Below are 18,258 nucleotides of genomic sequence, written 5' to 3'. Positions count from 1 at the left end.
CTAGTTTACCTATTTCCCCAAATAAAAACAAGAGAGACAATCAACATTAGTAAGACAAGGACAATTATTTTGTGCCTTTTAGTTCTTCACAGCACCACATGGACATGAAGGACTCATTCCCACGAACAAAACTGAGACAGGATTCAAAACTAGGAATTGCAGTGATGTGAGATACTATACACAATGTGACTTAAAAGTCTATTAACTACATAGTTAATAGGAATATTTACAACAGTTAAAAACTGAAATGAGGAAGAAAGTAATAACACAATATAATTTGTCCCTAAACTAATGAGATTCTGTTTCCATGAACTACGCTAAGATGAAACAAGAAATATTAATACTGCATGTATGGATACTAGGAAAGATGGGGTGGGAGCAGCTTGTACACCTCCGGGTTTTGTTTTGTTTTTTTGGGGTTTTTTTGTAAGCACAAGTTGGGCCAGACTGAATATCATGCTGATTTGCCCTTTCCAGTAATCTACATTTCTAAAATTCAGTCTGTCTGTTTGTTGCTGGGTAAAGTAGCCCTTTGTTATGTCACTGGATTGGTTGTTGCTAGGTGAAGGACATGAAGTGGCTAGGTGAAGTGACCCTTTGTGATGTCACTGGGATAGAAAGGTGACGTGTAAATAAAGGGAAAGGAGGGAGGAAGAGAGCCATGTTGCTATGCAGTCATTGTAAGGCCCTCTCAGAGTTGGAGGCCCCTTCCACACAGCTGAATAAAATCCCACATCATCTGCTTTGAACTGGACTATATGGCAGTGTGGACTCAGATAATGCAATTCAAAGCAAATATTGTGGGATTTTCTGCCTTGATATCCTGGATTATATGGCTGTGTGGAAGAGACCGGAGAAAGGGGAAGGGGAAAGGATGGAGGAAAGGAAGGAAGGAAGGAAGGAAGGGAAAAAGAAGGGAAAGAAAGAGAAAAACAAGAGAAAGGAAAAGAAGGGAAGTGAAAGGAAGGGAGAGAAATTTAAAAAAAAGGACAGAAAGAAGGAAGAGAAAGGAAAGCTATGGGGAGCAGAAAAGAGAAAGAAGGGAAACAGACCCTCTGATTCCAGCACAGCGATTCAAGGCATGTTGCTTCCCAAATGCACATTGCTGTTATAACATCTTAAATGGTGTTTGGTAAGGGAAATTGATGCACATCAAAACACCCAATTTAAAATTAGCTTAAGGAGGAGAAAAATCCAAAGATACTTGCCTGAGGAAGGAACAACAGACGAACAGTTTTCTCCATTCCCTATTCTGCATACATTAGTATATAGAAACTCCCTAGTCATTGGTTCACCAGCTTCAGTGTGTTGATCTGCAAATAAAATTAAGATAGAAGGACCACTACTATAAATGTTTCTCAGGTTTCAACACAGTGAATATAACTATTAGCATTCACTATTAAAAATAGTTGTATTATAATTGTTTTCAGACTTAACAATTATTCCCTCAGTGAACCTTACAAAGCCCAGGGAGTTATTTTTAAGGAACAATTCATTTAGTTATCGCATTTGAAAAATAACCCATTTTTGTAACTCATTAGTGTTTAATAACAATTGTTTTTCTGGTAATTTCTATTATTGTTTTGAAACAAAATACCTTATCAATAAGAGAAAAGAATAAACCTTTAAATATTTTGGCTAAAATGCCTGAGTGTCATTAACAAACAAATGTGAAATTAACTGGAAAACATCACTCATTATACCAGTAAAGTGACTTTTCTATTACTCATTAAATTGTTTTTGAAATGTGATTTCAGTGTTTTATATTTATTTTTTTATAGAAATACGTTTTAATATGTGTATTTGTTGTATTTTTACAATGTTTATATGTTTTAATTATTCTCCAACCTGCCTTCAACTACAAGGAGAGGGGGTAGAAATTATTATTATTATTATTATTATTATTATTATTATTAGTTTATTACTGTTTGTTAACTACTAGCATCCAAAATACCCCAGATTATGTCTTCATACACATTCTGCAACCTAATCTGGGGTATTTTACAAACTGAATAAGAATTTCAATGTATTGAGATATTTTTAAAAATGTCCCATATTCACAGGAGTGTTTGCAGGTGCAGGAACAAGAGCATTTCATGATATTGAAACACCAAGAGTGAGAAAAAGTGTGTTCACATGCTAAGGAAACATTTGTTTTCACTGTCAGTCTTTCATATTTGCAAAAATGCAACCAGCACAGATGCAATAGATTTCTTGAGAAAAATTGGTTATAACTCTTTACAAATGTTCTAGATGCATTCTCTCCTGACATTGCACCTGCATCTATGGCAAGCATCCTACGAGGTTGTGAGGTCACAACCTCTGAGGATGCTTGCCATAGATGTGGGTGAAAAGTCAGGAGAGAATGCTTCTAGAACATGCCCTCATAGCCCGAAAAACCTACAACAACCCAGTGTTTCCAGCCATGAAAGCCTTCGACAAGTCACTATGGAATGTTTCATTACATACTGATCCTCAGTTGATCTTACTGTACTAGATAATCCCTACTATTCCCAACAAGAGACTGATGCAAACAATTTAGCTATGTAGCCTCATTATGTATGTTTTCAAGACACAAAGATCTCAGTTTACAGTGGTTTCTCAAAAATAATCTAATCTCAACAGGCAATCATTTTTGGGAAAGCTTTGAGACTCACAAAGCTTTCCCATTTGGAGGACAGAAGATCCCTCTGTCTTCTTTAGAGACTCACAAGGTAGGAAAAACCCTTTGATTTGTTAACACTGGTTGCCCACTTTGAGGAATTGAGTGTCTGGTACTCACCTGGCAATAAGGTCTCATTAGGTAGCTTATCTACTTCTAAGATAAAGTCATCTTTGAAGAATAGGTAGCCCACTATCGAGAACAGGTAAACCAAGATTAGAGCAAGAACAGCAGTCAGGATGATGGAACGTCCATTGCGGGTGACGCTTTTAATGACATTCAGCAAGGTCTCCTCTCTGTACACCAAGTCAAAAAGCTGGAAAAAGGGTGGGTCAAAACATTTCACAAATTTACTATCTATTTAAAACAGAAAAGGCTATACTAAATGTGATTTTTTTTCAGAGTCGTGAGGTTTTAGCAATGCAGTTAATTGACATTTGGGGATCATAGTTCAATAATCCCATTTGGCAATTATTAATAAATGAACAAACCAGCAACCAAATAAATTGGAAATCTTATATGGAGAACCATTGCTTTTCCTTTTAAAATGACTCATAAGGTATAAATGTATTTTATTGGTTTGGTTGGGTCCTAGCAACACAACAGAATAACCTCTAGTTTAGAAATGACAAAACATTACCAAATTATGGCAAATGAAAAGCCACAAACCCACTGATAATAAGCATACTGTTTTCCCCACAAACACATTATGGCAGAACAGCTGAAGCAGAATGCCATGCTAGATTCGAATTCGATGTGGAAATTCCCATATGAATAATTTGTACATAAGTGAAAAGCCACATAATGGCCTAATGGAAACATTACAGTCTCTCTGAATGAATTCGTATCAGGAAACGGTTCTGAGATTCAAATGAAGTTAATCACATTTAATTCCCACTGAAATGGACATTTCACCATACCTATTCGCTACATGGGGAACAACCTAATCCCAAAGCTTTCTGTGAAATAACATTAAAGGAAAATGTCATAATTGGAAGGACCATAATATGGGCTGAAAGTTCTTTTTAAAAAAACGCTAAGGATTTTCACTCAAATGGGAGAAGTAATCACTTGGGGATGAAAGAGGCCTACACTCCAACTCCCTTCCTTTTCCTCTTACTTTTGCAGCACTGCTAATGGCAGTTTTCCTTGCAACTAACTCTTTCCATTTTTCCCCACACACCGTTTCTGTGAATGAAGATGGGTTATCTGAATGGAAAGTGATTCTTTGACCCCATTTACTGTGACCATTTAATACAGTTTCAAATTGGTACTGAAGAAAATTGTTATATCTATTTTGAAGTCTAAGTATGGCACTGCTTATTTTAGAAATATATTTAAGAAATACATCCCATAGGTTACAACTACAAACATTGGCCTTGATCCAAATACTAGTTTCAAATATAGTAGACCACTGAATCAGTGGGAAGTTTGTTAATTGCATTCATCTCAGTAACAACAAGAGTATCCCCCTGGGCAGCTAAAACAGGAAATCCCAATTAGATGCCCCCCACGAGGGTCTGCCTCCAGGGGCAAACCAAGAATGAGCAACTTGGAAGTCTATGAACAGACTCAGAAGTGGAGTGGGTGGATCAAAAGACAACCTGGCAAAATGGCACTACCTAAAAGAATCCTCCACATCTGTGACTGTGGAGCAGAACAGACAACTCCGCATCTGTATGCTTGTTCGCAATGTACAGAGGAAGAATTGTTTGAGGCTACAGCACTGTGGGTGTTGCTCATTTTGGTCAAAAGACATTTAGCCGCTTGTTCTTCTATTTTTATCAGTTTTATACTAATTTATACAATGCTTTTGATACAAAATAAATGAATAAAAAATCTCAGTAATTCTACTATAGGCGAGACTAACAATTGGATTTGGGTCAACTGATCTTCTACAAGTCATTTAGGATCATATAAGGTTACTAACATCCATAACATCTTTCAACACAACTGTATTATGAGAAATCATGATTAAAAACTTACCAACAAACTGTAAAAAAATTCATGAACAAATAGCCCCATTGCACAAATAAGAAGGTATAGTAGATGATAAAGAAATTCTACATCCAAGATCATGGCTCTGTATCCTCGTGTGAATGTTCCACAATTACCAACAAAACTCATCAGAAATATTATTTTGTTACAAACCTGCAGTAAAAGAAAATTAGCACATGATTTTTTTAAAATCAGAAATCATGTTGGGAGAATATTTTAAAATAAATTCTGCGAACATTTTTGGGCAGAAATTAAAATGTTACCAGCTAAACATGTAGAACAAAGAAAGCAACATTTCGGAATATCCGATACTTACATTGAAAGCCCCCAGAAGAAATAATGTTGGCTGTAAACCTACTGAAAATATTAACCGCAATATTGTGGAGGCTATTAAAGCTCTAATGCCATGGGGTTTAGGTAAGGCGATAACTATAGCAAGCGATATCAGCATGGCTGTCCAGAGTAAGCCTGACAAGTGGGGCTCCAGGGTACCTGAGAAAGAGAAAACACCCAAAAACAGTTTATTACACATTTGTTTCATAATGTATCTTTGTTATTAGCAAGCCTGAAGGCTCCATGAAGCCCTGGGAGTAGATTCTACTTACACAGATCAAGAATGGCCTTATGGCTTCTAGCAAGAAATCTAAAATGTATCTATAATAATATGATAATGATAGTAACACTGGCCAACACACATTTTAGTGCCTCAACTATTAGGCCTGTTCCTAGGTATATTTGACCTGATGATTCCAAAAATGGCACCAGTTTTCTCCTATCAGTTCCAGTTTTTTAGATACAAAACATGTATTATATACCAGACTTCATCTGCTAGCCCATAGAAAATCATGTTAACCATATTTAAGAAACTGGAGCTGATGTAGTTTATCCAACACAATTTTCTGAATCAGTGCTTCAAATCACCCTAGGACCAGGCCTAAAAACCAAGATGTCAAGAAAACAAATATTTTCTTGGGTTATGTAATAATCTAACTGACCCAACTTAGACATTTCTTCATTGTCTTAAAAAAAACCCATTCAAATCTTCTCCTGAGAATGCCATTTCTGCTATCATCAGGTAGTACTGTTTACTAAGGAGAAAATGAGTATTTTCCCCAAAGTATGTTCCCCATATTTGAGAGACCCAAAGGAGATTATATAGAGAAACTGCCAAAGAACAGGAAGAGATTGGAATGTAACAAAATTAAATGCAAGTCGTGTTCACAACAGACCCCCTCTGGACATTTGGGATGCACTAAAATGACCTCAAATTACATGTCAGATTATACAGTATGTTTGTTGCAAGCTCTTCCTATTCTCTAAAATCTTCTAGCTCTTATGTGATGATGGCTGGATGGCCCAGCATCATCATTTCCTGAGTTTGTAGATTCCCATAAGATTTGAGATCTCACAGGAGCTGAAGGGCTTCATAAGAGACATCCCTTCATAAGTCATTAGCCTGACTTACATAGGCCTGACTCATATGATCCCAGTAGGTCTTGCACTGGTTAGAAAGTAAGAGAGCTGCCATTATTTTTTGTACAGAGGCAGCTTAATAGAGACAGATACTTAAGCACCACTGCAGGTGCACAAAAGAATTGCTGTTCCATTCTTCCTCCTGTTTTCTCCCTTTCACCTGATTCTTGACTAGAAGCTGTTCCTCCCCCCCCACAACAATTGGAATAATTTAGCATATTTTTGCATCATTACTGCTTATTAACTTGCTCATTTATAAACTGAGCCCCCGGTGGCGCAGTGGGTTAAAGCCCTGTGTTGGCAGGACTGAAGACCGACAGGTCGCAGGTTCGAATCCGGAGAGAGATGGATGAGCTCCCTCTATTAGCTCCAGCTCCTCATGCGGGGACATGAGAGAAGCCTCCCACAAGGATGATAAAACATCAAAAATCATCCAGGCATCCCCTGGGCAATGTCCTTGCAGACGGCCAATTCTCTCACAACAGGAGTAGTTGCTCCTGACACGACAAAAAAAAATTATAATTTCAGATTGATAAATAGCAGAAAGAACTATAGTAATTAGTAAAAAAATATGCTAATACAATATGGTGTTTTAAGATGGTTTTAAACAATTGATTTTAAAGTAGATATAACTGATTTTATTGTTTGTGTATATTTATAGTTATTTTATGTCCCAGCATGGAATGCTTGCCCTATATATGTTCTGCTCCACACTGAGTCCTGTTCGGGGTGAAAAGGGCTGAATACAAAAATTTCAAATAAATAAATACAAAGTTAATGCATGTCCACACAACTAAATGTTTCTGCTGGTTCTTCTTATATTATAGAGATTTTCACAATATGTGACATATGCATAGAACTAATAAGTATCTAACTTTATAATTATGACTTTTAAAACATGAAACCTGACATTTCAGTAAAGCTTTTCAGAATGCACAAAAAACTGGTTGGCTTGCACCCAGTGATTTAGATGCTGTTCAATTCTGATTGAGACAAATTTTAAGATTGAAAATCCATACACATCTAATCAGGAAAAAAGTCCCAGTGTTTTATATGATATTTACTTTACAATACACATGTACAGAATGGGACTGTGAGCCATATTAACATCTTATTTAAGAAATACACCCAGGTTTGTCAAATGCAAGTCGTCATTTCCGCTCTCCAATAAATCACTTAGAAATTCAACTAGACCATCATTAACATTATTAAGCACCTTTACTGTAGGATTTACATGTGCCATTAATTAATTTTACTGAAGTCAAATATAAGTTAAATTAAGGAATGTAATGAATGTCAAATGAAGATGGAGTATATACACATCTTTTCTTGCATGCCATCTATTTTCTTTGGCACATATACACTGCATTACTTCTGTGCCTGCTTAATGGTGACTTCTCCAAAGTATCTTGGGAGTTACAGTTTTGTAAGTTGACTGAAAGTTCTGTTAGCGTTTGTTTTCTGCAAGTACAGTCAACAAGGCTCCCTGAGGAAAGAGAATGCCTGTAAAGCAACTTCAAGTTAGGGATGCTTTCATTATTCAGCCTTCATAAATTCAAATATGAGTAGTATGTGCTACTTCTGGATTAAGGTGGGGATCAAAATACAGCTATCCACCAGATTTCAAACCTCAAAATGAGGCAGTGTGATTCCTCAATTCAGAATAAAATAGCAAAATGCATTGCAAAAAGAATATTGTGAGAAACAGATGCTTAGAAAATCACATTTTGAGGCAAAATATATTCCAAAAATATTTATGCACAATATTTGTGTGTGTGTGTGTGTGTAAAAAATCCTCTACAAATACAAAAAAAATAGAGGTCAATGAGTAAACAAGATTGTTTGGTACAGGGCCTGAAAAAAAACTGATCTGTTCAGAAGTTTTTGTTAACTACCATAGTTGACTTCAACTTATCGTGACCCCATGACTAAGATGCCTGCAAACTACCCTGTCACCAACAACCCCACTCAGGTCTTGTAATTTCAGGACTGTAGTTTCATTGACTGAGTCTATTCAACGGCAAGGTGGTCTTCCCCTTTCCCTACTGCCTTCCACTATCTGAAGAATTATTATTTTTTTCTCACGATGCATGCCTTCTCGTAATTAAGTCCAACCTATGACATTCTCAGTTTAGACATCTTGGTTTCCAGGGGGAGTTAAGGTCTAATTTCTGTTAAGACTCATTTATTTGTCCTTTTGGTAGTCCATGCAGAGAACTTTCCTCCAGTACCACATCTCAAAGGACTTGGTTCCTTTGAATATTCTTCCCAGTCCAGCTTTCACAACCACAAATAAACTGGAAACATAATGGAATGGATAATCCTGATTTTGACATTCATTTTTAAATTTCAGAATCTTGTGTAGTTCCTTCATAGCTACTCTTCCCAGTGTTAATCTGATTTCTTAACTGCAGTGTTCATTTTGATTAATAATTTATCCAAGTTTAGGAAATCTTTGACTATCTCAATGTCTTTGTTGTCTATTTTGACCTTATGCAACTTTTCTGTGGTTATTATTTTTGTTCTCTTAATCTTAACAATAAATCTTCTTTAATAGTTCCAAGTCTTTTCTATTTTTGGTGGTAGTATCTGCATATCTTGAATTGTTGTTATTTCGTGCTCCAACAGTTATATCTCCTTCCACTGAGTCCAGTATGATATATTCAGAATACAAGTGAAATAGGGCTTTGTTATAATCTATAAACTGCAGACTATTCCCCCCCCCCCTGAAATTCTTTGGTATACTTCATTATCTAACTTTTGAATCCCCCCTGTGCTTAACTGTTTTATGGTTAGTAAAGCATAAGTAAGTTCCTTTCTGTAGTCTAATTTTATTAGGGATGTTTTTGAAAAGCTAAAAACACTGAAGGTTGTCTTGTATATGTGACAACATTTAGAGCACTGCCTCATGCATCCAGTTTTATCCCAATATAAAAATCACTCCTTTTGCAGAAACTTTGTTATCATGAATCTTGCTGCCTTAATTAGTATTCCAGGATTTATCAAGACCTCTTATTAATGGTGAGTTGGTCATCTGATAGTACAGAATTTTTAGTTTTTGACAGTGGTCCTGAAATATGACACCAGTCATAATGGAGAAGGACAGAGAGAGAGAAAAATAAGTAGGTTCAATTTGGATTTTAAAAGCAGAAACCTGTGATTTCTGTTCAAGTCAGTTGATGTGGCAGGCTCTGGGGAACACAAAACAACAGAGCTTCTCAACTGAGCTGTGGCAGTGACAGAGGAAACGGTGAGGACAGATGGGAATCCCACTTGTCATGTGTATTGGGTTGGGTGGGGGAAATGTCACAGAAAATGCCTCTGTAAGCTCTAGAAGGTTCCGATCAGCTTTGTGAAGATGCAGAACAAACTGTGTGTGCGTCATAGTGACCACAAAGAAGAAACTGCAAAGACATCACAACTCTTTAGCACCTTCTCTAATCAGAGAGAGAGAGAGAGAGAGAGTGAACCCTTTAGTTTTCCAACTAGTTGAGAAAGTAGAACGCACTTAATAACTAAAATCACTAAACAGTTACTAAAAGTGTCAAAATTATACTCTGCAACTTTGAAATATTCATACCTCCTTTGATTCCTTTAAATGGGTAGAAAAATGCTACCAGTAGATTCATAAGGACTGCAAGATTAAATGATATACTGCTCCAGAAGGACATGTTGCGAGAACACCAATACAATATGTGCTGAGCTACAAGCAAAAGAGAAAAAAGGGAATAAAGTCTGCACGTGAGAGATAACAGATACCTTTTAACAAACACAGTGGAGAAAAAAATCCACGAGACCAGTGTATTGCCAATTTTTCCTAGAATGACATGGTATCAACCGTAAAAATCTTTATTACCCTGACTTAAAATAGATTTTTAACTGTTGTTTGCAGAGTTGGCAGGTTCATGCTATTCCGTTCCTAGAGAAGCCTGTTCAGATCAAAGGCCGTATTACACAGGAACTCGCTTTTTATATGCCACTTAAATTTACAAGTGCTATGACAGCAAAAACAAGTTATGTGTTAAAAATATGAAAGGCTGGAATGTGCTCCCTGCATAGGCACAGAACTTTGTACTGTTTGACCTTCTGTGACCAACTCACCCAAATGTGTATCTGCTGTGGAAGTGGCTGCTTCAAAGCTAGAACTCTGGACTCTGACACGAGTCAATGAATATATATATCTATGATGTCTACATGACTACTGCCTGCCCAGTATTTAGATTTGTAAGCTAATTGTGGCAAAAGTATTTATCCAGCAATCACTAGGAAAATGCATTCACAATGTTGACTCTCTTGCAACAGCTTAAACATCTCTACCTTTAAATGCACTTTACACTTTCCTTAGTTTATATCAACAACAATTTTCCATCCCTTCTTGAATTCTGCCCTTCCTGCAGGACATGCGCTTCTTGAAGTGAGTCACCAGTGGTATTGATTACTAGGTGATGTACAGATTGATTTCTTTCATTAATCTTTGGATGGGAAATAAATAAGGGGCACAAGAGGTCAGTGACATTAAGTGATGTACATTCAGCTGGTTATCAGTTTGGACCTTAGTAGTCTTAGCAGCCTCTTCATAATATCTGCACTGAGCAACCAGGAAGTGAGATCCAAGGAACAACAAGCAATGTTCATAGAATGAGACTTTCACTGAACCACCAGTCAGTGGCATGACAAGGGAGGGAGCATTGTGCCAACTGAACCATCGGGGGTGGGGGGCAGGGGGGTGACACTGATATGGCTGTATATTTAAAAAATTGCAGCATTTCAGATGAAAGGTTTTTTTTATATATTAAAAATATTCTCATAGTTAGCTATAACCACAAAAACACCATTGTAAGTTCAGCTTACATGCCTTGTAGGTGTCAATATACCCACAAGGCTAAAACTCTATGTGAGTTTCATTTCACTTTTCATTACTGTTAGTTTATTATAGTAGCTGATTTTTTTTTCAAATTTTCTGATATTGAGCTACAATATTGTGGTGCAGTCTGGTACAGGGGGAGGTTCATGGGACTGACACCGTGAGTTACCACACTGGGTGACACCAGCCCTAGTCACCAGAATGTTTTCTAAAAAAGGCACTTTCCCTTCAACACCATGTAAAATGATGCATCACCCACAAAAATGTGCTAGGGAATCAAACAGGAATTTAATAATAGGATTGCAGGTAGAAAAGACACCTGATGGAGTGGACAGGGGACTTGAATCTATGATAGCTCATGCTACAATACAGCTGGTTTTTTAAAGGTACCACAGGATTCTGTGTTGCCTTCCCCCCACTTGAATCGCATTATGTGAACAATTACTTTGAATAAAAACCCATGAGAGAGCTGGAACACCAACACAATAAAATTCCTTAAAGGGTGAATCAGAAAAAAATGTGGACTCACAAAACAATAATGGCTAGCTTGACAAACAATCATGTGCTACAAACTTTGGTACCTCTTAGTTTCTTTTGCCAGTTCATTTCACTGAAGAGGTCTTCTGATCTCAGGAAGAAGTCATTGATCTTACTGCCTTGTTCATCCCTCTCTGTGGTATAATACACCCGTAATTTAGATTCCTTGGTGAGGAACTCACATATACTGGGCACAGGGAAGACTATTTGCTCCATGGTACGATCTGATCTAACAATCTGTGCAATGAAGAGTGAAGGAGTAATTTGCATGGTGAGAGTTTAAAATGTGGCAGAATAGCTTCTTACCAGGTTGAAATTTCTTGGTATCCTCTGGAATAGTTTTTACTTTCCATTAGAATAGAACAATTTGCTTTACCCCCCCCCCCTTTCACAACACACACACACCCCTTGTTTCAGTAACATATCAGCTCCATAAGATTGAACAAACCAAAGTATTTACAAATATAGGTTTACAGCTGCTGAACAACCATTCTTTTAATAGGTGGAATTGGTGGTCATTAATCCGTACTATCAACTGAAGTTTCTTTGTTGTTGTTCAATCGTTCAGTCGTCTCCGACTCTTCGTGACCTCATGGACCAGCCTACGCCAGAGCTCCCTGTCGGCCGTTACCACCCCCAGCTCCCTCAAGGTCAGTCCAGTCACTTCAAGGATGCCATCCATCCATCTTGCCCTTGGTCGGCCCCTCTTCCTTTTGCAGAAGCTAATGTATTTCTTTAGCAGAAGCTAATGTATTTAAGTTGGTGGCCTGATAAGTGGAAGTTTTCTCAGGGCATTTTTGGATAAGATCTTCATTTAGAATTGTCACTGAAACAGAAGAACAGCTAAAAATATAAGGGAGCTGAGGAACTTGATGGAAGGCTCTCACTAAGGATATGATAGTGAGGTAAGGTAGTAACTCTTGGTGCTTCTTGGCCAAACATGTTTGTCTACACTTGGGTTAGATGAAAATAAAACAAATCTCACATTGGCACTCTACTGCACTCTCAACTAGAGGGAACTAAATAATAATAAAAAAGATTTCTGGAACTGATAACTCTTAGAGGAACTGTCAAAATGCACAACAATATGATAATGTATATGTACAAATCCAATTGACTGTGAATTGTGTCCACAGGTGGATACTGGATTCCTAAAGTTCATAATAAATATCAGTAACAAAAAATAAATGGTCTTTGATTTAGAAAATGAGAGTACATTAATATTCCTAATCAAATCAACATTAAAAATGAAGAACAAAACGCCAGCCCTTTTACTGAATTATTCCACAGAAAGCAATGACTTTTTACTCAGTGCCTCTTGTCTGTGCTGAATATTTCCATATAAATTCAACCACTAGGGAAACAAAAAAAGTTGAAAATGATGCTTTCTACTTCTTCTAAAATTAAATCACAAATCATTATTTCAGTGAGAATCCAGGAGTCCTCTGTTACTATCATGTATTAACATGAAAAGGATTTAATTCTTAGTAGAATTTGCAATAAAATTACAATCATGCATATATGGGACATATGGAAAATATGTTTTGTTCTGGGTAGAAGCACTTGGCTGCCAAATGTTTTTTAGATTTTTTTTCTAAAAATGCAACAAAATCAGATTATTATATTATTAAAAAAACTGAAAACCATAATAAAAAATAAAATGGAAAGTTATAGCTTTTTTCAGATTATCACATTGGAAACCAATAAAAAATTCAGTGTAGCTTGTACCTCAATCTGAGCTGTGTGCTTGGCATAGAATTCCAAAGATTCATCTCCATCTATTTGACCTCCAGGCTTTAACATGTTCTGCAATTCTTTGTTATGACGAGCGAGCTAAAATAAATGGATAGTAGTTATACGGAGGGAAAGCAGCTACTATGTTGTTCCCAATTGTTTAATTGCAAATAAAGCTAGAGAAAAAATAGACTTGTTTTATTTTAGATTAAATTGCATCTAACCTGAGGCCAAAGCTAAGATGGAATAACCAGAGTTACTTCGAGACTTTCAAAAAACAAACAAACCAAAGTACAAGCATCAAAGATCCCAGTAGGATTTTTTTTAGGGGGCTTGTTATTTCAGAATAAGGAATTTCCTGAAATGAATTTTACCTAGGGTCATTATTCATAGTTTCAGATTCTCCAGCCTCCCACTAAATGCTTCTTCCCCAGTTCTATTTTTCCCCTTTCTGCCTTGGTATCAATAAATGTGGGAGCAAAGCATGTGTGGGGATGCACTTTGGATAGAGACAGCATTTAGGATGCAAGGATTCTCTGACAGCCACTGCTATGGCACATATTAACATACGTCTATGTTAACAAAATCACACAAAAGCGACACACTTCTTAAAGTAGAGGTCAAACAAACTATTACAGGTAAAATGCAGGTTAAAAAAACAACCACCATCTCAGTTAGGACCAAATATAGGCATGTTCACTGTGGTTGATAAGAAAAAAAACACTGCAGAGGAAATAAATTAAAAAATGCATAGCTTGTAAAACACTGCATTAACACTGCAAATTTCAACAGCAATTTATTTCTGTAATTCAATGAGGAAGAGTATGAACATCTCTTTGTTTGATAGGAAAGTTTATGTTATATGGGATGCATTCCAGAACTGCTGAAATGAATGTTGGTAATATGCTTAAGGTAACGGCTTGCATACAGCAGCATAAAACAGGAGAGAGAAAAATCCATAATAAAGTATGCCTCGGCACTGAAAACAGAACTAATAGGACAACTACTGCTCTTGGTTCAACCACCTTTGTCACAATTGGCAACTGTGGCTGACATCTCACTGAAAATATATTTGCTTTTCCCCTCTACACTCCCAGCATTTCCTGTCTATTTTAGCAGCCAGCTCAAAGCACAGACAGGGGCTGACTTGACATGATGATTGAAGGTGGCAGCTGATGAGCTGTTTTCCCAAGAAGAGCTTAAACCATTTGAATCTGAACTTCCTACACGATAGTTGCAGGACTTCAGTGGTGAATGAAAAAGATAGTCAAGAAGTACTTGAGGGGAAAGGGGAAGAACTAAGCTGTCTGGAGCTCCATGGTTTTTCTGCCATTCTGTATGGGCCACCCTGTTAGGAATTCTGAGAGTTGAAGTCCAAAACACCCAGAGGACCGAAGTTTGCTCATGCCTGGGCTAGCATAATTGGGGCATGCAAAACCAATACAGCTGCCCTAGATTAAAATGGATAAGATTTAGGGAATGGGTGCATCTAAGCCCCAAACGGCACCTGGAATACTGCATCCAGTTTTGGTGCCACAATTCAAGGAAGATGTTGACAACCATAAACGTGTTCAGAGATGGGCAACCAAAATGGTCAAAGTTCAGGAAGCCAAGCTCTATAAAGAATGGCTGAGGAAGCTGGGTATGTTTAGCTTGGAGAGGAGAAGGATGAGAGTGGGTATGTCATGTTTAAATACTTGAAAGCATGTCACACTAAGGAGTGGGCAGGCTTATTTTATGCTGCTCTGGGGACTAGAACACAAAGCAACAGATTCAAATTGCAGGAAAAGATATTCCAATGAAACCTTTGGACAGTAAGAACTGTGGAAAATGTCTCCTCAGTGGAAAATGTATCCTCAGAGTGTAGTGAAGTCTCCTTGTCTGAAGGTTTAGGCCATCTGTTGGGAGTGCTTTGATTGTGTATTTCCATATAGCAGGTCCGACTGGATGAACCTTGTGGTCTCTTCCAACTCTATGACCCAATAAGATCTGCATCTCATTATAGCCAAATTTAAGTACTTGGGTGATAGAGCTACGCTGGTGAGGAAAAAATAAATTTTGCTAGGCCCAAAATGTGTTTTAATATAAATGAAAGTATACCTGGTGAGCCAATATATAAATGTTATGTCCCACATTTCTAGGGGATGCTGCATGATCTTCACCATTCTCTCCATCTTCAAACTCAACCTCACCTTGCAGATAAGCCTTCTTAATCACTTCCACCTGTGGAGAAAAATAGAAACTCATCTTAAAACTTAAAAAAAGGGCAAAACTGAAACAAAAAAAATCAAAACAAATTCCAAACATGCAAACTGATTCACATTCCCCTTCTCACTTTCTGGAAAGGGAAGACCTCCAAAGGAATTTTACATGGACTCCCTTTTCATCTTTGAAAGAGTATTCATTAGCACAAGCTAATTTATTCATTATTAAAGCAGCCAGGGTTTGCTGCCAAATTTAGTCTACAGCAGAAATCATTTGACTCAGTGGAATGCAAGCCAAAATAAAGACTGGAACTTTATCCCCAGCTCACTCCATTGTTGTTGGATAACACATTGCATCACACTCGTCTCGGACTCCTGCCATAACTAATACAAAATGTGGAGAATTTACAGACTTCTGCTGTATACTATGAAATAGTTGGCCTGTGTTTTGTTATTCGTTAATATCAGACAGAGCTCTTGGAAGCTCCTAAATGATTTTATTATATCTAACACACTAGTCAAATTTAGTTGTGTGTTGCAAAGGATTATTTTAAGCCCTTCTTTTTCCCCATCTCCTCAACCCACCATGAAGATGACAGCAGGTCTATAAAAATACATTTCAAGATCCTGCAGAGTTTCCACTTTCTTGCTATATGGTATTCACAGAAGCAGACGAAGTGGGCAGTTGGACCACCATAGCTTCCTAGGCTGCTAGACTACTTAGCAGATGCTACAAGGCTCTTACACCACTCTCAGAAAAGGAAACTATTTTGGCCATGGGCTCTCTTCCTCATTGGCCCCGAAACTTACCAGATAGCATTAGCAATAAATTTCCCTTCCAAAACCAGAAAGGTTCCTTCGTCAGTGGAAGACTTTTGTTTCAGCAGATGAATCCTACTGGCAGATTCACCCTTTCCCCTGCACTGCCATCTTCAACACTGCTTTGGAAAGTCAACCTATTTTTCAGAGTTTGGAAGGCACACATTTCTCCAGGGGTATGGGCAAAGTTTTGCCTCTACTTCTCTTTCCTCTGTTAGTGGAAACAAAAGGTGGCTCGAAACCACAATGCTTGCAGAATATAGTAAGATTCTTGTATTTGCAGGGAATGTGTTCCCAAAGGGATACATGAAACCTTGGCTGATTCAGACATAATCAAAGTAAATGACTTCCAGTCCCAGCACACAATAGAGTTGTGTTGAGGTCCCAGATGTTTCCAAAGAGGGGTTCTTGCTAAGTATTTATTAGGTTTTCAAACACAACTCTATGGTAACGTCTAGGGAAAGCAAGCCATAGATATACAATCTTAGTTAGACAACTGAAAAGAAAATGCCATTATGCCAAATCAGTTTGTAACTCCTAAAAGCTTTGGAGCATATCCCCAGAAACTTACCAGTTCTTTGGGCCTCATGTTATAAAGGATCCTTTCTGCATTCTCACTGTCATGCCTACTTTCCATTATAGCCAAAAGCAACTTAGAGGCATTATTCTGGTAGAAGTAAAAGAAAGATAACCAATTAACAGTTTTATGTAGTATTAGTTGTGCATGCAATTCTATTCTTCTCTTTAAAGGGCTTAAACTGCACTCCTAGAGTAAATAGTCTTATTCCAAACTAGCTGATATTATGAACAGGAGCAATTTTTAAAAAGGAAGCATGTAAACTGAAACATTGTGTTTTTTTATTACTATTAATGTTTTAATACAAATCAACCAGCAAGAAAAGGATCACGCTACATCTGCCATCTCCTGCCAGCTCCCCATTTTCTCACATACAGGTCAACAAGTCTGAAGAGGGGAGCCTTCACTTTATGAGGAGGCTCTCCATGGAACGGAAACCATGTGGACAAAGAACAACAGTGAATCAACAGAAATGAGTACAGATCAATACAATACTGTTACCACATAATACAAGCAAATTTTCTCCATCTGAAACAAGTTTTCAAAGTTCAGATACTTGACTGCAGTATGTGTATAGTAAATGCGGAAACTGCTCTTTGGGGTCCATGTTTAACTGTCTCCCCCCCCCCTCCCTCCCTCCCTCCCTTCCTTCCATTCTAGTTTAAGTAAAAAAGTGCATAGCATTAATCAAGCACCAAGTGAGCACAGAAATTCTTGTGAGATCGTGAATCTCTTCAGCCTATCATATTTGCTATTTGCATAATATTTACTTCCGTTTGTATATTATCCATTTTCATAAACTATCCACTTGCCTTCAGTTCTAACACAAGATCCATCCTCTTCTTTCCCAAGGGATTGATGTCATTGAGAATTAATGCTGTAATTATATCAATACCATTGGACTCATGAGTGGCAATACAATTCTGTGCAGGAAAAGACAGAAGGAGAGATATAAGAAAAGTTCGCACAGCTAAGATTTTTTAAAACAACTAACACATTAGCCATACTCAAAGAAAACATGACCTCTAACACTCAATGCGCACCTTAATTTTCAAAACCCTGAAACCAAAAAAAGTATCTGCTGCCTAATGTAATGGGCAGCAGCAACAGGTGCACGCTTTGTAATATGGTCATTACAGTTACTGCCTGCTTAGAATTCCTTCTTTAAAAACCAAAATGTTAGAGCTTCCAGAAATGGAAAAAAAAAACATTGGGATATATTTACACTGTAGAATGAATCGACTTTACCCTGGTTCAATGCTATGGGGTCATGGGGGCTATAGTTTTACAAGGTATTGAGCCTTCTCTGCCAAAGAATGATGATGCCTCACCAAAATACAAATCCCAGCATTGCATAGCACTGAGCTATGACAATTAAATGAGATCACTC

At 37.4% G+C, this 18,258-nt stretch overlaps 1 protein-coding gene across 5 annotated transcripts in view; it reads right to left on the bottom strand.

Moving 5' to 3' along the window:
* ITPR1 (inositol 1,4,5-trisphosphate receptor type 1) overlaps positions 1-18,258 on the bottom strand; it is a 259,894-nt gene that overhangs the window by 33,523 nt on the left and 208,113 nt on the right. For all 5 annotated transcript variants that reach the window (XM_060766304.2, XM_067463479.1, XM_067463478.1 and 2 more), the window contains 10 exons: positions 17,681-17,791; positions 16,863-16,958; positions 15,369-15,491; positions 13,263-13,367; positions 11,579-11,771; positions 9,714-9,836; positions 4,977-5,152; positions 4,649-4,813; positions 2,783-2,978; positions 1,209-1,313 (listed from right to left, as the gene is read on the bottom strand). In XM_060766304.2, coding sequence (XP_060622287.2) covers positions 1,209-1,313; positions 2,783-2,978; positions 4,649-4,813; positions 4,977-5,152; positions 9,714-9,836; positions 11,579-11,771; positions 13,263-13,367; positions 15,369-15,491; positions 16,863-16,958; positions 17,681-17,791 — 1,393 coding nt within the window. The remainder of the gene's footprint in view (positions 1-1,208; positions 1,314-2,782; positions 2,979-4,648; positions 4,814-4,976; positions 5,153-9,713; positions 9,837-11,578; positions 11,772-13,262; positions 13,368-15,368; positions 15,492-16,862; positions 16,959-17,680; positions 17,792-18,258) is intronic.

The sequence above is a fragment of the Anolis sagrei genome, chromosome 2 (genome assembly GCF_037176765.1).
Source record: "Anolis sagrei isolate rAnoSag1 chromosome 2, rAnoSag1.mat, whole genome shotgun sequence".
Classification (NCBI taxonomy): Eukaryota; Metazoa; Chordata; class Lepidosauria; order Squamata; family Dactyloidae; genus Anolis; species Anolis sagrei.
The sequence above is the reverse complement of the archived record's forward strand: the minus strand, read 5'-3'. Positions and strand labels throughout refer to the sequence as shown.